Source organism: Rosa rugosa, chromosome 3 (assembly GCF_958449725.1).
Source record: "Rosa rugosa chromosome 3, drRosRugo1.1, whole genome shotgun sequence".
Taxonomy (NCBI): domain Eukaryota; kingdom Viridiplantae; phylum Streptophyta; class Magnoliopsida; order Rosales; family Rosaceae; genus Rosa; species Rosa rugosa.
This window is the reverse complement of record NC_084822.1, coordinates 7522957-7545129: the sequence shown is the minus strand read 5'-3', so window position 1 is coordinate 7545129 and position 22173 is coordinate 7522957. Positions and strand designations below refer to the sequence as shown.

The 22173-nt window shown below is 39.4% G+C and overlaps 4 protein-coding genes across 4 annotated transcripts in view; 2 read left to right on the top strand and 2 right to left on the bottom strand.

Moving 5' to 3' along the window:
- The first annotated feature begins 433 nt into the window (after positions 1 to 433).
- Positions 434 to 1600, top strand: LOC133737132 (putative F-box protein At5g66830). Its single transcript, XM_062164749.1, has one exon. It carries the CDS (start codon positions 434 to 436, stop codon positions 1598 to 1600), a length of 1167 nt encoding a protein of 388 aa, XP_062020733.1.
- A 10587-nt stretch (positions 1601 to 12187) lies between these two features.
- LOC133738496 (uncharacterized) overlaps positions 12188 to 22173 on the top strand; it is an 80847-nt gene continuing 70861 nt past the window's right edge. The window contains exon 1 of the mRNA XM_062166054.1: positions 12188 to 12193. The gene's annotated coding sequence lies outside the window, so the exon portion shown is untranslated. The remainder of the gene's footprint in view (positions 12194 to 22173) is intronic.
- On the bottom strand, positions 12332 to 12916 carry LOC133737131 (uncharacterized). The gene has a single exon (XM_062164748.1). The coding sequence runs from the start codon at positions 12914 to 12916 to the stop codon at positions 12332 to 12334; it is 585 nt and encodes a 194-aa protein (XP_062020732.1).
- Positions 15507 to 21872, bottom strand: LOC133737129 (TIP41-like protein). The gene is made up of 4 exons (XM_062164747.1): positions 21729 to 21872; positions 21422 to 21638; positions 16071 to 16217; positions 15507 to 15695 (listed from the first exon to the last, which is right to left on the bottom strand). The coding sequence occupies exons 1-4, from the start codon at positions 21866 to 21868 to the stop codon at positions 15507 to 15509; spliced, it is 693 nt and encodes a 230-aa protein (XP_062020731.1). The 5' UTR covers positions 21869 to 21872.

Below are 22173 nucleotides of genomic sequence, written 5' to 3'. Positions count from 1 at the left end.
TTAGTGTTTTAAATAAGGATAATCACCTATTACAAGTTTCTAAAACACAAAACAAATTCGTAGCTATAACCTTTTTTTTTTTTTTCGTAGTGTGTTCTTGTATTAATAGGATTCCTATAACTTTGAACAAAGGATTTTGGTAAAGTCGTAATCATGGTAAAGTGGCTCACAAGAAAATAATATTTGGATTGGGAATAACAAATTTTTTTTTTAATTGTATTGACAATATATAGTCTACTTGTTGTCACTATGGGAGTAGGAGTGAAATCCTTTGAAAAAAAAAAAAAAAAGTTGACTTGTTCTAATACAAGGATTCCTATAACAAGTAGAGATCTCTTTGATTTGTGTATATATAGTTGACTTAGCCTATTTGTTCCCTCAAGCCACATATTTTGCCCTAGAGCAGACTGAAGACATCATCCACATCAATCCTATGGTGAAGATCAAGGATCCCAATTACTTGAAACTTCTTAAAGTGTTCGATGAGCTCCAAAAAATTATTGATGGAATCGACAGCAGAAGGAGGAGGTGGTCCGAGCTCCCGACTGACCTTGTAGAATTGATCTTGAAAAAGCTTATACCTTCTGAATTCGACCTCCTTGGCTTTAGAGACATCCTTCGCTCTAAACTCGTTTGTCATTCTTGGAGAAGTGTTGCAAAATCTTGTAGCTCTTACGCTCCTTTGTGTCAAACCCCATGGCTTCTGCTCCATCAGAATAACAGATCCTCCCTTTTTGATCCTGCAGAAAAAAAGGTTTACAAAATCAGGAATGTCTATCAGGATTTTCCTTGTGCCAGGTGTGTGGGTTCATCACATGGGTGGATGATCATATTCTACGAAGACGTACATTCCCAAGAGTCAATGGCACATCTTTTTAATCCAATTTCAAGAAGTAGAATGCTACTTCCAAGCATTCAGACTCTTCAAAGTTACCGTATTTCTAAAGGTATTATTTCCTCCAATCCATTTACCAACAAAAACTTTTTTGTGGTAGTGGCATGTCATGGAGGACTTGCGTTCTGTAAACATGAAGACAAATCATGGACTAAGTTCAATGATGCTCTTAGCTATCTCTATGACGATATTATGTTTTACAATGACAAGCTATTTGCATTGGCTATGGAGTCACTTGAGGTCTGGGACTGTAGTGGATCCTCTCCTATAAAGACCGTGCATCTTCAAGACTCTCTTGCTCACATATCAGTTGATCATACCTATTTGGTGGAGTCATTGGGCGAGATCTTACGTGTGGGAAAAGGTGGACGACGTAATACTTCACACTTTTTGGTGGAAAAGTTAAATTTGACCTATGGGAAGTGGGAGAAAGTGCAAAATTTAGGTGATCAAATTCTATTTTTGTTTCATAATCAGTTACTGTCACTACCTAACCAGTGTTTCCTAGGATGTGAAGAAAACTCAATCTACTTCGGAATGAGTGATTGTGTCACACATTGTGGTCAAGAAATTGGAATATACAACCTTCAATACAACATGGTTCGTAGGATAGAATCCATATGTATCCTAATTGGCGAACATCTCGAAGAACTAAAGCATTGTTATAATGCACAACCTGTTTGGATGGTTCCTAATCCATGGTGAAGTATTTGTGAGATGGATTGGTTGTATCCGATCATTTTTAGGTATTGTAAGATCGATCGGTTGTACTTTTTTTTTTTACTAATTATTTGTCTGAATAAATATGGTTGTATCCCTCTTCAACTACGTTTTTTGGGGAAATATTTAGCTTCAGTGCCTCTTGCTTCTCAAACATGTATGCTTTCCTAGCTCTATTTTCAGTTGCGAACTACTTGTCTTTGCAACTCAGGGATGTGCCTATCGAAATAAATTGCCTTGTATAATTTTATTAATTGGTTGAATTCCCCTATGCTGCTAGTGCATACTTCCAAATTTCCACTTGATGGTCTAATTTGTTAATATTTTTTGGGGTCAAATTAATGATTTAGTCTGGAATACCTTATGCGGTAGTTACCATTATAACCTCTGCCGCCGACACATGCAGTTGTGCACCATCTGACAATCCTCATCCAACAACGATCCATCAAAAGTCTTCTCCTCATTCAAGGACTTGAAGGATGAACTTCAGGCGCCCCATTTGGATGTCCACTTGAGTTGAGTTTGCAAAGATTTTGGCCTTGTAAGTGGAGTTTGCAAGGCCAACGTTCTTAATTGTTCTGTGAATTTTAACTGTAAATGCTTGCTTTGGTGGAACAACAGTAGCTAGTGAAGGGAAATTGTAAGGCTAGGTAGCAAGCAAGCCTTGTCAACACAAAGTTATTGATATCTTCATTGCAGCAATTTATGGTGCAGCTGAAAGGTTCCCTCATTTTCCTTTGTCATCTTTAATATAACTCAGATATATTATAAATGCATGTAACAACTGTTGTGTACACCAAGCCCTGTTGGAATTAGCTTAAATGCATACCTGCGGAGGATTTTGAAAATCATTCACAAGGAATATATTTGCGTCTTCAGCTGACCTGGCAAAAAACATCTGGTTAATAACCTTGAATGGCATAGCATTTGAACACCACATGCATGAGTGCAAAGAGAAAATAGCAGTATATATTTTGTGTGTGTGTGTGTGTGTGTGTGTGTGTTATATTCAGCACAAATAACCCCCCTCAAACACACAGACAGACATGCACACTCCTGAAACTAAATATATCAGCAAAAAATATTTGTGTGTGTGTGTATTATATAAGCCTCTCAAACACGCGTGCGCGCTCTCTCTTTTGCATAGGCATAAAGATTAGTTCAATTTGCATTGAAGTTCTACAGATGTTCTTAGCACAAGATACAGAGTGACCTAGGACAAGAAACCAAAATATAAAACAAAAGATAAATATATAATAGCAGCAAACTGTGACCAGCACCTCACAATACCGCCTTATTGTAGCAATTAAGGAACTCTTTGACTCCTCAGTTGTAGAAGTACAGAAGCGGAAATGTAAGTCCTGAAAAACATTTTCTTTCAGAGCATGAATAGAACAACAAATAAAACATGTAACAGTATACAGATTCAGACATAGGCTTAAATAGATGAATTAGCAGACCAGAGGTCCCTAGAAGCAGAAACATAAAATTGATGATGAGTTTAATAGAGTATGTTTATGGAAAATAAGTGGTATAGGAAGCAAAGAAATGTCCCGGGATATGGATTATTATTTCTCCTTTTCTTTCATGGTTGGCATGGCTAGTTACTTTCTTATACGGAATGCCCGGACTGTTATTACACAGTCCGTCACTCCATCATACCTGAGATGAATGACCAACCAAGAAAAAGTCCGACAAGTTGATAACTATGGAATACGGAATTACTTTGAAACTATAGAATATGCTTTACCTAATAGACCTATACCCAACTTGGTAATATGGACTAGGATTACATCACATTGGACATAACCACGCTGTTTAACCCCCCATGGTATGTTTTGATAGATACACAAATTTAAAAAGAGAAATGCTCCAACTAAATATTGCACGAGCAGCTAATTCCATTGAATCTAAGGTGCTCGCCATCACTCCGTTTGGATGGCCCCTTTCCTCATTTTCTAATTTCTGCATTAATTTCATAACTGTTTTTTCTTCCCAGGGACTTGACATTAGTTTCGATCCTAGGTGCTATCAACTATTGGGTTATGGTTACATGGGGTGGACGGGATGCAGATTGTTTGAATATATTTCTAATGTTTCTTTTAAGTGGTTTTGTAATTTGTACTTTTCTTTATCCAATGCATCGTATCCTATGATGGAGAAGTGCGATGACTTCGCATTTTCAGACCATACAACTAATTAGAAGCCTATTGCTTTAAGTAATTTGATGCAGAAAGCGTGTACATGATACCAAGAGGCTTCATCAAGCGTTGAAAATCATATGAGATAAACTACAATCTGTTAGCGATTACGGGCACAGCCGTAAGAAACATAGAGAAACTTCTCTAATATTTGGTTTTTTTTTTATTGATAACTTGAATCAAAATTACAATCTAAGAGGTGTCTTATATAGGGCACATAACATAAACCTAATACAACAAGAAAACAAAAAGAACAATTTATTATAGACTAAAACTAGGAAACCTAATTAAACCTCATTAAATAAAAATCAGAAATAGAATCCTACATACTAAAGAATATTACGCAAATATGTAATTGGAATCCCAACCAAGATTTTGCTCGAGAATCTCGATATATTCAAAATAGTAATTTATGATTAATTCCATCATTAAGAAGCCTATTTGAATACCAATTTTCAAAATATTCAAATTATTCTTCTTAATATGAAGACACTTCTTTCTTTTCGAGATTCTTTGTTGAAATTGGTTAAAATCTCGTCCTACATCATAATTACATCATCATGCGCCAAAATTGTTATCCAAATGATCCAACCCGACACTGATATTATCAACATATGCACTTCCAAGGTACGTTTTCAAATTCACGGTCTTCATGGTATTCTGCGCCAAATGAAATACCTAATTGAAACAAATAGATCAGCTGTGGTCTGTGTAAGGAAGCAGGGAAGGTAAGTTAACTGGGATTCCATGTCATAATTAGGGAAACGATTTATTTGTTCATTATTTTTTCCAATTGATGTTTTTCTTGTCTTACAACGTGACATTGTTGAGGGTTGTTTCATGCAGAATTACTACAGAAAACCGACTGATGCAACAGTAAGGCCTCATTTAGTTCACGGACTTGAGGGCTTGGGAAAAGGAAAGTTATTCTCATGTTTGGTATGTACAAGGGAATGAACAACTTTCCTTTACGAAGGAAAAATATGGGGAAGTGACTCCTCTCATCCTCTAAAGGATTCATTTTCCCTTCCACTTTCCCTGCATTAATTACATAGTATAAGTACATTTATATCCTTGTTAAAAATTATTACTGACAATTTTATTTAAAAAGTTTATGAGATTTTGTAATTATATTTGAGAATAAATTAAAATGAAATATTAGTATTGTTTTGTTTCCTTTCCTTACACGAATGAAACACTAGAATGGAAACAAATATGTATTTTCTCCTTACTTACCCAACATTTCCACTTTCCAAACAGCGGAAAGGAAAGTTAGTGAGAAGTTCGTTTTCCTTTCCCTTCAGATTTCCTTTCCGCAAACCAAACAAGGCCTAAATGTTAGATATTGGAGTACGGATTCAACAAGTGGTTGGTAAATGTGATAATGATTTTCATTTGAATCTAAGAACTTCATCCCATTGGGTAGGTTGTAGCAATAACTCTTTTATTTGCGAATCACTTTGTTTCATCCTAAAAACAAATACTTTGGTGTTTGATGACAATTATAAGAAAGAGAAGTTTTAAATACACACCCCTAATTACTTAATACACCACCCATTTAATTTCTCATTCTAATATTTTACTAAATACACAACCCAAAGTACCTAAAATATCCTTAATCTAAAAAATCATGAAATATCCTACTTTTTTACTATATTAGGATTACTATTTAATACGATTAGTATATTCTATTATATTGACGTTTTGTAAATGACAATATTGATTACTTGTGTTTGTTATTGAGAAATCCATAAAGATTTATTATTGTTCTCTTTAAATAGATGCATATAAATAGGTTTTGTGTTATTTGAGCTCACATCCACCAAACACCATGTTAATCAAGTATAAAATTATGAGTTGAACATTCAACCAAAACTATATCAGTAGTTTCTCACTTTCTCCACAGTAGTGGAACTAAAAAGTTGTCATTAGAGGGATCAAACAAATTAACAGTTACAAAGTTTTTTCACATGTGATGTTTTATATTAGAAAATGAATTGATTAATCATAACTCTTAGAACAAAAAAGGAAATTAACTAAAAAATGGGAGTAAAGTGATATGTTTTAAAAATATTTAATGCCATTGATTTTGAAATTCTAAATATTATGGTTTCTAACCTCATTTAATTACAATTTATTTAAGGAAAAATTAAATTAGATAGTTTCTAACTTTATTCTTGTATTAAATTGGGAGGCCATGTATAGAAATTTTTTGTGTTTATCTAACTATTTATACATAAATATTTAAATACAATAATATAAGGAAAATATGACTTTTTTTTTTCTTCTAGAATGCATAGATGTCTGTCTTTGTCATTTAACCTACCTACAAAATCTAATTTGAAATATAAAATAATAGGGATGTGTATTAAGTGATTAGGGGTGTGTATTTAAAATTTCTCTATAAGAAAATTTAGATCTATTCAGTTTTCCTGCAAGTCTGCAAATTATGGTTTCTAACTAATGAAGTATTACTACTCTCAGGGCTGTGATCTTGCTCTTGACTTTGGATAGGATCAGCAATTAAAACCGTGTGGGGTATCAATACTTGGCTTATGGTTTTCTATTTTTCATGTAATCTAATTCCTAATATGAATCATTATAGCTAGATGTATAAATAGCATTTTTCTATTTTTCATGTATGAAATGATTCATATTAGGACTTTCAGTAAGATCTGTTCATGAGCCTGAGAAAGTATCATCTCTATTTCCCAAAGACAAAAAAATAATAATAATAATAATTAAGAAAGAAAGAAAAGAAATTTGTGTTATCTATGAGTCATAATCATTGAGTATTTTTGTTTTGTTGATCAACACTTACCTGAATATTTGGATAGTAACGTATTCTGATTACAAGTTTATCATTGCTCTGTTCATAATTGTAAGAGGCACTTGGGGAGAACCATGAGATACAATTGAATGGAGAGTATCTAACCTCTGCCTCGGCGAGAATAAGCGCCTCTCGATGAGTTAAAGCTATTTCACATAACCAAGAACTCTGTTGTCACTGAACATTGTGTAAAAGTTAGAACCGCACAGTTAATTTGCTTTGACCTTCAGGGAATATTGTCTTTTAGAAGAAAACTAGATGGCACTCCGGCCTCTCCCCGCACAATGCTGCAGGTTTGCTTGTGTTTTTTTTTTTTTCCCTTCTTCTTCTCTTCTCTTTCTCTTTCTCTACATTGTATGTAAGTAGGCCTCATCATGGGCCGGGCTAGGGCCAGCCCTACCCTAAATTTTAGGGCTTAGGGCAGGGCCGGGCTTTGACCAAGTCAACAAAGCTTAGGGCCGGGCCGAGGCTTCAAAATGCAAGCCCTTACCCGCCCTTAAAGCCCATTCCGCAAGGGCCGAAAGGGCCGGGCCGGGCCACCCTTTCCGAATAGGGTCAGGCCGGGCTTTTGTTTAACTCACATAAAACCAAATTTCGCTAAGTATAACTGTAAACGATAAAAAAAAAATGAAACTGAATACTTGAGATTGCAGAACCTGAGTGGCTGAGTTGATTACAAATAATTACAACATATACTCACATTCTCAGTGATCAAGTCCTCTAACTGAAATTGAAATTGAAATTGCACAACCACTGAGGCACTAAGCCACTGACTCACTGAGGGTACAAAAAGTGAAGCAGTGTTTGATACAAAAACTGATGAACTGATCAAGTCTTCATCAATTCACAAAAAGTTGTTATCTTTGATACAAAAACTGAAGGATGGCTTGATTTAACACTAGCAAACATTCCTTCATCTCTTACTGATCCATATTCATGGCAACCAAACAAAGAACCTGCACAAAACCAAACAGATAATTTAGCTACTGGACATATCCTCCATCACACATGCACAAAATTAAGCTAACAACACATAGTGCACCACCAACAATACAACAAGCACATACACTAAACTAATAGGACAAAGGTTCAGAGTTTACTTGACGTCATATGTATCAAAATACAAGAGCCACTGCTCACTAAACAGAACACATCTCCTTCTCCTTGCAAGTCTGTTACTGCTCCCAGGTCTTCCACTGTTATAACACACAGAAGCGAAATTCCATAAAGATGGTGATACTGAATTGTAATCAAGGGAAAAATATGTTTTTGAAAATACTGGAAACTCTTACAAGTAGTTCAGAACTGAATACTAAATATGTGTTTATGTTTGGAAGAAAGAAAGAATGTACACTACTCCACTACTTATAGTTATAAAGGCCAGACAAGATAGAAAATTCCAACGGACATATTTTTGTTTTTAACGGTAACTTAAAATTTTGGAGAAAGAAAATTGCAACGGACATATTTCTGTTTCTAACGGTAACTTAAAATTTTGGGAATCTGTGAACAACGATCAAAAGTCTCTATAGTCTATATAAACAAACCCACTGTCACTACACAGCCTACAGTCCTACACTCACCAGATTAGTCATAGTGTCATACACACACACCATTGCCGCATCTTCACGAAAGTCTTCTTCTTCCTTCTCTCTCTCAACCCAACCAGAAAACCACAAACATCAATCAATAATTCTAATTTCAACCGTAACTATGTATTATGTAAAAACAGTAGTACCAGATCTTACCATGTATCGAAGAAGCGATGTCGGCGAAGGGTTCGGACTGAAGGCGGAGGCTAAGTGTTGGCTGTGAGGCTAAGAGAGAAAGGGAGGACAGATCGAGACCTCGCCGACGCCGACAGAGGACGGATCGTCCACCACGACTCGCAGATCTCGACGGAGAAGACCACCAAGCGTCCAAGCCTCGCAGATCGAGACGGAGAAGACCACCAAGCGTCCAAGCCTCGCAGATCGAGACGGCGAAGGGTTCGGACTGGAGGCGAAGGCTAAGTGTTGGCTGTGTTGACCGAGGGACCTCGCCGACCAAGCCCTCGCTGATAGAAGACGGAGCCGTCCACCACGCCTTGCAGATCGAGACAGAGAAGTCCACCAAGCCTCGCAGATCCGTCCTGTTTGGCTCCAGTTTTTCTTGAGCTGGTCAACAGTCTCTTTTCTTGCGTGGGCGTGCCAGCACCGTTCGGGTGCGGTCGTTGGGGGTGTCCCTTGACCTGACTTCTTTTGAGCGACTGTAGACGAGGAGAGAACCAACCTCGTCGTGGGGGTCTTCTTTGCCTCGTGGTGAGGACTTTATCTTGTGTTACCAAGTCGATACTCAACGTTGTAGGTCGAGCAGAGTGAAATCACCAGGAAGTATAGAGAACTTGCCAAAGCGTGACTTTAGCTTAGCTGGTTTGCTAGGGCGTTACCCTTGCTTGGCTGGTTCCGTAACCGTTGTGGTCGCGGTACTACAGTCGGCTCCTGAGGAGACTAGGACCGAAGCACTTTGACAGAGGGTTTGGTGGCACTGAAAGTCGGCTTCCGAGAAGACTAGGACTAGGAGTGTGATCACCGATAAGAGAAAGAGAAGGAGAGGAGTTGCTCTTAGAGAGGTTTGCTCTAGAGAGAACTTAGATCATCTTAGAGATGTTTTGATGTATGAATTGGTCTTGTTGGTGTTTTTTGGTCGTGGTACTACAATCGGCTCCCAAGGAGACTAGGACCGAAGTACGTTGACAGAGGGTTTGGTGGCACTAATAGTCGGCTCCAAAGGAGACTAGGACTTAGAGTGTGATCACCGATAAGAGAAGGAGAAAGAGAGGAGTTGCTCTTAGAGAGGTTTGCTCTAGAGAGAACTTAGATCATCTTAGAGATGTTTTGATGTATGAATTGGTGCTTTGTTCTATGTTGTAGCCTCTATTTATAGGCTACCAAGCAACACTATTTGGCCTTAAAAAAAAATCATAATGGGTTAGGTTTGAGCATTTAAACACTTAATGGAATGTTAGGTTTGAATACTTAAACACTTAATGGAATTTGTTAGGTTTAAGTCATTTTCTGCTCCCTTATCCTTCAATTTTTATCTCCATCAAGCACTCAGTTTTTGACCGTGACTTCTTCATAAGAAATGTTCCACTATGAGTGTAGATCACCCTGATAAATTTTCAGAGCTTTTCATATAGTGGTTGGGCCGAAAACGCTGCTGGACCTCTTACAGGTCCAGTTTCCAAGCCTTTCTAGACAAGGAAATTCCTTCAATTTTATCTCCATCAAGAACTCCGTTTTTGACCATGACGTCTTCATAAGAAATGTTCCACTATGAGTGTAGATCACCCTGATCAATTTTCAGAGCTTTTCATATAGTGGTTGGGCCGAAAACACTGCTGGACCTCTTACAGGTCCAGTTTCCAAGCCTTTCTAGACAAGGAAATTGGACTGATTGTTTGAAGGCCTTCCACTCACTTGTAGCTCTGGCACTCTTCATAAGAAATGATCCTTGGGCTTTCTAGATTTAATCTGGAAGGTTTTAGCTCATTTGAATTTCGTTTGGTCAGGCAGCCGCTCCTTCTGTTTAGCTCGGTTTCTCCTAGCCGAAGTAGGAAAATGTGCTATAGTTGACTTTTTATGCTTCCATAGTAGGCTTTATTTAGCTTCTAAATATATATATATTTCGAACTTGTCGACAATATATAGCTTGAGCCACTGACATTGGCTCAATTTCTCCAAGACGTGCCTTGTCAGGCCAAAATGCTCATTTTGGGTCCAAACACGTCCATCAAGCCTCACAGATGAAGACGGAGCCGGCCACCAAGCTTACCGGAACAAGAGATGGGTTTGCTGTGACTCTGTGAGAGAGAGAGGCGGAGAAAAACGGCCGGATGTGGTGGTGGTCTGAGACTGAGACTCTGAGAGAGTTTGAGACTGTGAGAGAGAGAGGCGGAGTCTTTGAGAGAGAATTAGGTCGAATGGTCGATGACTCGATGGACTCAATGACAGATAATGCCATAATGGGATAGCCGGATAGGTTTGACTTTGGCAAGTTGGACTTCACATGTGGGTTGGGCCTTAAACAGCCTTACAGCCAGAAGCCCAGAATGATTTAAGAGACAGAGACCCATTTATATAATATGGCAGATTCAAATACTCATATAGTTTTTATACACATGTAATATTGTAAAATCAAATTCAAAAATATAATATTAATTTTTAGGGCCGGGCCGGGCCGTAGGGTAGGGTCGGGTTTCATTTGTATGACCCATACCCTACCCTATTTTAGAAAGGGTCGGGCCGGCCCGCCCTAATGGAAGGGCCGGGCCGGGCTTCGGGCCCAAGGGCCATATGATGAGGCCTATATGTAAGAGCATATGCACCGCACTGATCTTGGACGTCCAAGACCAGCCAAAATGGCAAAAAATAAAAAACGCTGCATGCACCGCAAGCTTCTTGGACGATTAGAGGCGTTCCCGACCAAGCCCAATGGCAATTTTTGGACTTTCACTTGGTTGACCAATTATGGGCACATGGGCTTCACTATGTAATTATATATATTTGAATAAGTTGCTTTTGTTCAACTTTTGTTCAACGACTATATTTGACCCACTATGTAGTTATGCATGCATGGTTTTTACCAAGAAGATAACCATTGGATTGCATCTATAAAAAAAACAACCTTTGGATTAAATAGTGAATGATTGAGAGGCATTGATCTTGCCTATTTAGGGTGCATGAAAAAATTGGGAGGCAAAGGCAATATCAGTGAATAGTGCACAAATGGGAGGCAAGACCTTGCCTTTTGCCTTTGCCTATTGACTCTTGGGGTGCATTTGCTCTAATAGATTCACAATATAAGCTAAGAAATGTTAATTAAATATGTTATCCCCTTCATATTTCAAAAGCTGGTGTTTTAACCAGATTTGCATATTTACATATTTCAAAAGTAAAATTTTTGAGCAAACGCTGGTATTACTGTACATAAGTTCTTCAGATGTATCATCTTTGTCTGCTGTTGATCTGGGGGCTGCCACTGAAAGATTGGATGGTAAGAGAAGAAAAGAGTGACTGAAGTTGCAGTTGAAATGTAATCTTGATCATATTGGATGGTAAGAGAAGAAAAGAGTGACTGAAGTTGCAGTTGAAATGTAATCTTGAATATGATCAAACAGTAACATATAAGAAGCACTTTCCTTCCAACCCTATTTAATATCAAAAAGACACAAGAGCAGCAGTAATATTTTGGTCATTTCTCTAATGAGAACCTTAATTTAGAATAAGAGGAGGTAATGCTTAAAAGAGTTGAGAAGTTTATTTTGATCCATCGGTAAGAGGAAAAGAAATATGTTTTAGACTTTAGAGCATTAATATCTGTAATGAATGTTATAAGAGAAGGCATTAGAAAGACCACTGTTTATATATAGTTTGCATCTGATTTATCTGTATCTAAGGTTTTTGTTTTCTTCTTGATATTATTAGAAACACAAAATTTGGACCAAGAAAGCGTTGAAAAAATATAGTGGTATCTGACTTTGAAGATCTGAACAAGAAAAAGAGAGATATTGAGTAATCTAATCAATGGGGCCTAAGGCCTAAGCAATACTGATGCAGCCAAAAAGCCAACTTGACCATGGACTAGTCTATCTCTTTTTTTTTTTAGAAGCAAATTCCTTTATTCAATCAAACGAAAACCAAATTACAAACTACTTGAATAACCGGTGGTGGACAAGAACTCCCCACTCTCCTCTCTACTAACCAAACTAGTTATGGGTCCGTCATTATCAATGACATCCATGAGCCAAGTGGGCCCAACCTCTAACCAACTATACCGCCCGTTACCTCGAGCTACAAAACCTGCCACTTCATAAGCAGCCTTATTAGCCACGCGTACCACATGATGAATTCCTTGAATCTCCAAAGCACCCATCAGCATGCGAATCCTTTCCACTAGCAATCCCTCATCAGCAAGACACTCTTCAGAGCTATTAACTAACCTTACAGCCTCCAGACAATCAGTTTCCACCCATAGGTCTCTCCACCCACGCACTACTGCCAATTCCAACCCTTTTAGTACACATAATAGCTCCGCAGCTAGTGGTTTTAACCTCCCAGAGATCTTCTCCCCCATAGCTTCCACAAGCCTGCCTTCACTATATCGACAAATCAAACCAATACCAACTTGGTCCCCATTTGCCATCACAGATGCATCACAATTAAGCTTTAGAAAGCCATGCATGGGTGGAGCCCACTTGCCTCTACTTTCTACTTCATATTCATGCATGCCCAGCTAACCATTATTATGATGGGAGAAAGACCATTTACACAATTTGAGCCTAAAAATTGCCCAGTTACTCCACTAAGAGTTTTTACTCCCATTTACCCAATCTAACATTTATTGACAGTTTTGATCTCATTTTAATTAATAAATTACACTCATCTCTCTCTCTCTCTCCTCCCCCCTCACTGATTTCTTCTCTCACCGGAAACCGAATCCGACAACGCCGTCGCCCTCTGACTCCTCTCAGACTCTCTCTCTCCTCCCCCCCTCCCCTCTTCGATCTCTTCTCTCTCCTCCCCCCCCCCCCCCACTGATTTCTTCTCTCACCGGAGACCGAATCCGGCAACGTCTGCGGGCTTCGTCATCATATGCGGCTTCGTTGCCATTGTCGTCTACGGGCTTCGTCATCATATGCAGCTTCTTCGCCGTCTGCGGGCTTTGTCATCATATGCGAGGAGGTAGGATTCAAGTCGGGCCTGGACAGCGAGGCGGGAGTTGTTGGTGGTGTCGACATCGAACCAGAGGACGGGGACTTGTGGCGGAGGTCGAGGAGGGCGATGCAGCCCTAGCAGTCGCCGGTGACGAGGAGGAGGTGGCAATTGGAAGGATTGGTAGAGAGGAAGTCCCGGCCGGGGGGGTGGAAGGCTAAAGTTTGCTCCGATTTGGTGCCCAGAGCATTTTCTGGGTGGCCAATTTTTTTTTTTTTGGGTAAACTGTGAGCTCCGAGAATGGGGAAGGAAAAAAAAAATGAACATGTAGAATTGAACATAAATTGATCAATTGTGTCTATAGCGTATTCATTTTGGTTTTGGGAGTTTATGCAATTCACTGGAGGGCAATAATATGATTATTGGATGGTAATAATTTGATTATTGGGGGCAATAATATGATTATTAGGAGGCAATAATATGATTATTATGAGTCAATAATATGATTATTGGGAGGCAATAAAAAGAGTATTGAGGGACAATAATATGATTATTGGGTATTACTAGGGGGCAATAAAATCAGACGCCGGAATCTGGCTACCGGTCCGATGGCCGGATTTCGGTTACCAGTTGCCGGATTCCCGTCACCGGGGTCGGTGTCCGGCACTAGTCACCGGAGTCCGGCAAGGTCTTCGATGACTTCTCTCTCTAAGTGACAAAGAAGGAGATGGCAAAATTGTCCTACAAATAAATAAAAGGGAAAATTTCACAAACAGTACACCAAGTAAAGGCCACTAATAATTCTTATACATAAAGTTCCAAACCAAACATTTCGGTACACGAAATCTGAAACTCGACCCACTATCAGTACACGACGTCAATTTTTAACACCAAAATGTCCATTATGCCCTCAGTTTTTTTTTTTTAATAATTTTTTTTTCGTTCATTTTTATCTCTTTCTTCTTCCTTCTTCCGGCTCCACGAAACCCACCTCTGTTTTCATGTGAGAAGAAGCCCGAGCTCACCCACCTCTGTTAATCCAGCTACTAAATTTAGAGCAGAACCTGCTCTCGGGTGGAGGAATGGGTGTTCAATTGGAGGGAAAGGGCGGCGTTGGAAGCGAGGGAGTGAGCGTGGAGGTGAGGAAGGCGGCGTTGGAAGCGAGGGAGTGAGCCCGGAAGAAGGAAGAAGAAAGAGATAAAAACGAAGGAAAAAAAAAATAACAGAAAAAAAAATTATTAAAAAAAAAAAAGAACTGAGGGCATAATGGACATTTTGGTGTCAAAAATTGACGTCGTGTACTGATAGTGGGTCGAGTTTCAGATTCTGTGTACCGAAATGTTTGGTTTGGAACTTTATGTATAAGAATTATTAGTGGCATTTACTTGGTGTACTGTTTGCGAAATTTTCCCTAAATAAAAAGTAACAAAAAAATACTCAATTATATTGGGTATTATGGCAAAATATATATAAAATATTGTGTAAGTGGGCAATCTCTTAGAGTGTTTGGATAAGTGAGGTTAATTAACCCTAAAATTGGGTAAATGATCATTTTCCCTATTATGATTAGTCTCCTGTATAATGCCAGCCCAAATGGAAGCTCCAATATCATATATAATCTATGTAGGTCGCGCCAACTCCCCAAATTGAACAGCATTTCTCTCCTTCCAGTTACACCATAATAACACTACTAGAAACTTGATCTCATCCACAGTTAATTGTCTCATTGCATCCTCCAGGAAGCTAGAAAAATTATCCCACGTACCTTGGCTCAACTTTGTGTAGAAGCTCGCCTTTTCCAACACCGCAACGCTCACTGGACAGAGAGAGGTTGCGTGTAAAGGCGTTTCAGAAGATTGTTGACACCGCGAGCATGTAGGATCCACTATAATTCTCCTCAAGAACAATGCACTCTTACAAGGCATATAACCTGTAGAACATCCCCACAGAAAATGTGACATCTTTGGAGGTATTTTAAGTTTCCAAAGATGCCGCTAGTATTCTATAGGAGCTTGTATAGCACCTTGATCACCGCTTCTCTCCCTCCGCTCCTTCAACGCTAGCCAGTAACCACTTTTTACTAAATATTTTCCATGTTTATTCTGGTTCCAAATAAGCTTATCACACCCACCATTACGAACAATTGGTAGACCAAGTATGGCAACCTATTTCACAGTTCCAACTTGTTCAAGTCGGGTTATATCCCATTCCCCTTCCGCCGTAATTAACTCAGAAACCAGCATAGACATATTCATCCCATCCTTATAGGACACTCTGAACCCCTCCACATCAGGAAACCAAGGGTCAATAAATACTTTAATATCACATCCATTACCCACCCTCCACCTTAGCCCCTGTTTCAACAGCTCCAGACCCCAAACAAAAGCTCTCCAAATTGAAGAAGTCGTTCCTCATCAGCCTCCAGTAAAGTGCGTCTTGGAAAGTAACGTGCTTTCAACATTTTGCTCACTAGAGAGTTAGGATTCCGAAGCAACCTCCAGCCTTGTTTTGCCACAAGCGCCTTATTAAACATTTGAAGCTCTCTACAACCCAAACCCCTTCATTTTTAGGCCAACACATACGGTCCTAGCTTCACCAATTGGTGAGATCCTACTTCAGGCAAGACATTCTCAACCATTTAAACACACACACTGACACATATATTAATATATATATATATACATATTAATAGAGAGAGAGAGAGAGAGAGAGAGAGAGAAAGAATGCACCTTGTCTGCATCCAAGGTAGTAGTTTCACTTCCTCCGAACAGTGTTGTGAATGTATAGTCATAATCCAGTATCACTTGCTCAGAGGGCCGGTTTACTGAAAAATTGAGAAAAGGATTGTAAGACTCAAAAATACATCCTTCAGTAAACTGATAATAAAAGCAACTTGATCAAAAGATTCAAAAGCCAGCATCAATACAGACAACTAATTGTATCCCCACAAGCAAGTTATCAAATAGATTTACAATAGACGTAATTTCCCACCCCAAATCTACATCTCATATAGATGAAGAACACCTCTTGAGGAGTTTAAATAAAATAATCAATTGAGAAAGCTTTATAAGTCAAAATACATCTCTGTCCTGTCAATAGATGTCTATTGAGGGCAATAAACCTTTCCGGTGAGGTTTTCAGAAAAGTCCAGTGGCGGCGGCCGATGATCGGATTCCGGCGACCGGTGACTGGAATCCGGCGAAGTCCCCTATGGTTTCTCTCTCTTCCATTTTCTCTCTCTCTCTCTCTCTATGTAACAAAGGTGAGGGTAAAATAATAAAAAAATAAAAACAAAAAAAAAAATCTTAATGGGGTATTAGGGAAACTCGTTTTGGGTAAGAGGGAATTAAAAAAACTTAATGGGGTAAGTGGGAAAAAAATATCTAGAAATGGGGTAAATGGACAAAAACCCTAAATAAAATAATCAATTGAGAGAGCTTTATAAGTCAAAATACATCTATGTCCTGTCAACTAGAGCCAGTATGTAGTACCCTGGAAATTCGTCATTATTTTCCGAGGATTTTCCGGAATCTAAATTGTGGTTATAGGACGGTTTCGTGACTCGTGGACCGAGCGGAAGTGTTTCGGACGAATTAATTATTTGAAAAATATGGTTTTAGGGGGGTGCAAAGGTTGACTTTTTGTACGTTGGGATTCTCTGAAAACTTCATTCACAAAAGTTGTAGAGCGCATCGATACGAGTAGGGCTGGCAAAATGGGCCGAAGCAACCGAACCAGCCGATTTTCGAACCGGCCCGAACCGATTTGGGCCGAAATTTCGGCCTGCCGACTTTCGGCTCGGCTGAGCCGTACCGTATGGCTCCCTTCGGCTCGGCTACGGTATGAGATATTGCATACCGTCGGTATACCGTACCAACCGTATACAATACCTCATACCGAATATGTATACCAAAGTGTTATATGCATACCAAAATGGCTACACTTTGATAAGAGGCAAGGTTCGAACCTTGGACCTCTAACACTCCACGTTTGCTCCCAACCACTAGAGCAGCTCGTTCTCTTACTATTATAAGCACAAATTTTGTATTTATTGTCTCTTAGTTCCTACTATCAAATTAAAACACAAAATAGCAAGAATTTGGTTGGAGGCAGGAGCCGAACCCCCATCCCCTTACTCCGCAACTCAGCTCTCAACCACTAGAGCACAAGTTGCTTTTATTAAATGTGGTACAATTATTATATTTATTCCTTCTTAACCTAATACAATTAAAAGAAAAAAACAAAAAGACCTCATCGGGTCCATCAATCCCAAAAATCAGAAACCATTCATCTTTCATCATCTCCATCACTTTCTTCTACCTATTCATCCTCATCTTTCATCTCCTTCAGTTTTTTTTGTTTTTTTTCCAGAATCTCCATCAGTTTCTTGTCCCATTGCTTTTGCTTTCTTCCATTTCTTTCATCTTCCTCTTCCTCTATTTCCTTCATCTCCTACTTTTCTCCATTATCAGTATCATCACTTCGTCCTCATCTAGTCATCTCCAAGGGAAACTCCAGATGAGATCTGAATCTTCGATGGCTGCTTTGATGTGATGTGCTTCTACCGCAACAACCTCCGTCAGTCAGACACCCGCGACCAATTGGGCCTCCTCTGATTTCCGGCAGCAAAACCGAACGATACCAACCGAAAATTCGGCTTGCCGACAGTCGGTATACCGACTATGTCGGATCGGTGGCGGTTTGAAAATTCTGATACCGACGGAGGTCGGTTCGGCAACGGTTTGGGGAAAAATGGATCGGTTTAGTACCGAATCCAGCCCTAGATACGAGTTCATGGAAATGCGGAACACGTCAATCGGAGTTCGTATGAGAAAGTTATGGCTATCAGAAGAAGTTTCCATTTTAGTATAAATATAGAAAATCAGAAAATGAAATCATAATTCCATATTTCCATTTCCGGAAATATCTCTTTTCTCTCTCTTCTCTCTCGGCTGCACCTTCAGAATCAAAGTTTTCCGTCTGACCCGACCCGGATCAGGACGATCCGACCCTGCCGGAACTCGCAGCTCCGGTGATCTCTGGCCGTGAAATTTGGACAGCTGGTTCATCTCCTCCGTCTGGTCGTCCCTGTGGTGTCCTCTAGCGGCGATATCCACCATGTGCGGCGCAGCAAGGCGGAGCAGTTTGGTGTTTTCGGACCCGACTGGAAAACGTAGCTCCGACGACGGTACGGCTTCAAGTTTCCTTCCTTGGCTTCGTGGGGGCCGTCTGAGTCGATCTATGGTGTTTGTTTGGATCGATTTACGTGGAAATCGGTTCAACTCGGATTGAGCAAAAATCCAAAGCTTGTGAGGTAGTTTTCGACCCTTTATGCTTGTTTTCTGACTTCGAGCTAGTTATGAAAATTCACAAGTATGCTTAGATGAAACTTTTTGATGTTGGGTGTTTTGGGAAATAATGAGTTTTGGCCGGCGGCCGTGCGCCACCGCCTGTGGCGGCGTTCTGGTGGCTTTCCGGCCATGTAAGGAACTGTTTTTGGTATTATATATGTTCTACTCGTTAATACGAGCGTTTCGATATATAATATGAAAATTTTGGAGTTCGAATGGATTTGTTATGATTTTTACGGTTTCATACCGGTGAATTTATTCGATTCGTGAGGATTCGAGCTTCCGATCGACTTGTGGTTTGGACATATCGATCGTGGAAGTATCCCGGAGACTTTGGGAGGTCTCGGATGTGGTTTCGCCTCCACTTTGGGGATTTTAGTTCAAAGCAGGGGTTTCAGACTTAAATCGTTTGTGAATTGTTACTAAGTTGAAACTGTATGTGATTAGGTACTTGACGAAGTATTTTTGGACGGTTATGTTGTGGATTGGCTGCTTTGTTCTATATTGAAGACGCAGCGGGAGTTTCAAGGTGAGTAAATCTCACGATATTTGTTATGAGCATGATCGATATTTGTTATGAGCAAGATTACCCTATTGTCTTGGAGTTATTAGGTTAACTATGACTATAGTTGGTATTAGTGGCATTCCTGAGTGAATGACTACGTATATATATTTATGTGGAATATATATGTATTGGTGCAATTGTTGTGATATGGGCAGCATATGACGTACTGAGTTCAGTATCGTTGGAAATAGTGAAATTAAGTATTGAATCTTTGTGATGATTGCCATGTGAAGTTTGTGTAGAAATATTTGTGTAATGAATCGTCGAAATCAGTGTGATGAATCTTTGTGATGATTTCCATGTGAAGCTTGTGTAGGAATATTTGTGTAATGAATCGTTGAAATCAGTGTGATGAATCTTTGTGATGATTGCCATGTGAAGCTTGTGTAGGAATATTTGTGTAATGAATCATTGAAATCAGAGTAATGAATCTTTGTGATGATTGCCATGTGAAGCTTGTGTAGGAATATTTGTGTAATGAATCATTGAAATCAGAGTGATGAATCTTTGTGATGATTGCCATGTGAAGCTTGTGTAGGAATATTTGTGTAATGAATCGTTGAAATCAGTGTGATAAATCTTTGTGATGATTGATATTTGTGTGATGACTGGCGAAATCTGTGTGATGATCCGCTGAACTATTGATATTTGTGTGATGATCAGCTGGACTATTGATATTTGTGTGATGATCAGCTGGACAATTGCTATCTGTGTGACGACCCTCAGAATCTGTGTGATGATCAGTAGGATGATGAATCTCTACGTGATGACCGGTGGAATCTGTGCGATGATCAGTGTGATGACTGCTCGGTAGCGGAGCTGAATTGTTATTAAGTTAACAATGATCGAGAAGACTACTGTGATGGCCGGGGTTACCTACGAACGTCAGAGTGTGGGGTTACGATGATTACTTTGACTTGAATTGCTTGACTTAATGTGACCCCCTGAACTAAATTATATGCATGGGTTACTATGAATTGTTTTTATTGCTGCTTGATTTGTAATTGCCTTGTTTTCTTCTTGATTTATTGATTGATGCTTTGATTTATCTTAAGGGCCATAGTGGTGACGAATAGTACTCTGTGGTGAGGATAGGAAGGTGATTCATTGCTTTTCACCTTTGATGTCATGTTGATGACAAAGGCTTCCAGTGGGGAGGGAATGAGTGTGATTCTGGAATTAGCCAGAGGGCGTTAGGATGGCGTCAAACATTGCTTGAGGAAGTCTTGTTTGACTTAAATTTGTGTAATTGGATGCTAGGATTAAGAATCTGAGCATGAGGCTTTAGTCACCAGTTGACTTATGTAAGCACGATATGGAAGGATATGGAATTGATGGTTGTAGGTGTGAGATGTGTGCTTATCGTTGTTTAGGTTGTGGTGACTTAAGAAATGTGTTTTGCTTTGTGGTTTTGAGTTTACTCATACAAGCTTCAGAAGCTTACCGGGTTTGTTGTGTGGCAACCCGGTGCACTATTCAATGGAATGGTGTAGAGGTTAATCTTGCAGGTCAGGGTAATCGTGGCTGAAGCTGAGGTGGCGTGCTGGCAGCATTACGGTAGGAAGCCAATTTTGTGACTTTACCATTGTTATGACTTCCGCTTGTAGTAAGCTCTGAGGAGCATTTACTTATTATTTTGTTGTTGACAATTTAATTCGTAAGCTTATGTAATATTTGACTCTGTGAAGCGGGTCAATATTGGCATAGTGGGTTCAGGGCATCAATATGTGGGTAGTTTAAAGGGAAAAAGTTTCCAGGTATTTGATATTGATTACTGAACGATCACGCATGTATAATTATGAGGTTATATATCGATTTTTATTTGTGTTAAAAATCAGGGGCGTGACACAGTAAATCTTATTTCTAATTTCAATTAAGTATATCAACATTCATTTGGAGGATATAAATCATATGAAGGGGATCCTAGAGCATAAATCAGCCTTGAAATCAAAAGCGGTACTCACATTAGAAACATGCTATCTAATTGACAGTCACAAAGTAAGGCTACAACCCATAACAATGAGAACACCTCAAGAGAAGTTTAAATGAAATCATAAATTGACCAAATTCAATAAGTCTATCAACATTCTTTTGGAGAATACTCTGAAGTTGATCCTAAAGCATTAATAAGGCCCGAAATCGAAAGGGTTGCACACATTAGTACCATCCCATCCAATCGAAAATCACAAAGTAAATCCATGAAATTGAATATGTTAACAGCTGGGACTTCAACTGGAGGCAAAGCCTCCTTCTTCCACCCAATCAGAGCATCAAAAGCATTGAAGTGAATAGTTGTGCCACTCTTCACATGCTTCAGAACCAAACAACTCTCCCCAAATATCATCTCCGGCATGTGACAAGTCTCAAGCTTTTTCTCCCACCTGCAAAGCAAACCCTAGAATCACAAATCCCTAGGGAAAATCAAGAATGAAAAAAATTAGGGGAAATTGGTTAAAAAAAAAAAAACGTACAGTTCGTGGGTAGAGGAGTTGAGAATGGAGCGGTTGCGAGTCTCGATTTCCCAGCCGTGGATTCGAAGGCCGTGGCATCCGTCGGAGAACAACTCGGCTCCGGCGGCTTTGAGCTCCTTCTCGTCGACCTCTACTTCCATTTTTTGCTTTCTCTCCGTTCTACGAGTCCTCAACTTAACTTGCCGTGGGAGACTTGGGCGGGTCTACAAGTCTCGGACTTTGGACAGGATACGGGGCTCCGATATTTTTTCCGGGTTCGGTTAATTTTAATTTTTTTTTAGGGGCCGTGACCACTTACCCATTTTTAGCTTAAAAATTGTCCACCCACTCCACTAAGAGTTTTTTAACCCCATTTACCCAATCTAACATTCATTGACAGTTTTGCCCTTATTTTAATTAATAAATTACATCTCTCTCTCATACTCTCTCTCTCCGATCTCTTTTC

Bases quoted from the DNA above. Each gene is read 5' to 3' on its own strand.
- LOC133737131 (XM_062164748.1), bottom strand. From the start codon at position 12,916: ATGCATGAATATGAAGTAGAAAGTAGAGGCAAGTGGGCTCCACCCATG.
- LOC133737132 (XM_062164749.1), top strand. From the start codon at position 434: ATGGTGAAGATCAAGGATCCCAATTACTTGAAACTTCTTAAAGTGTTC.
- LOC133737129 (XM_062164747.1), bottom strand. From the start codon at position 21,868: ATGGAAGTAGAGGTCGACGAGAAGGAGCTCAAAGCCGCCGGAGCCGAG. The intron at 21,639-21,728 runs GTACGTTTTTTT...TTTGCTTTGCAG, and splicing joins AACTCCTCTACCCACGAACT to GTGGGAGAAAAAGCTTGAGA. The intron at 16,218-21,421 runs GTACTAATGTGT...TTTTATTATCAG, and splicing joins ATTTTCGATTGGATGGGATG to TTTACTGAAGGATGTATTTT.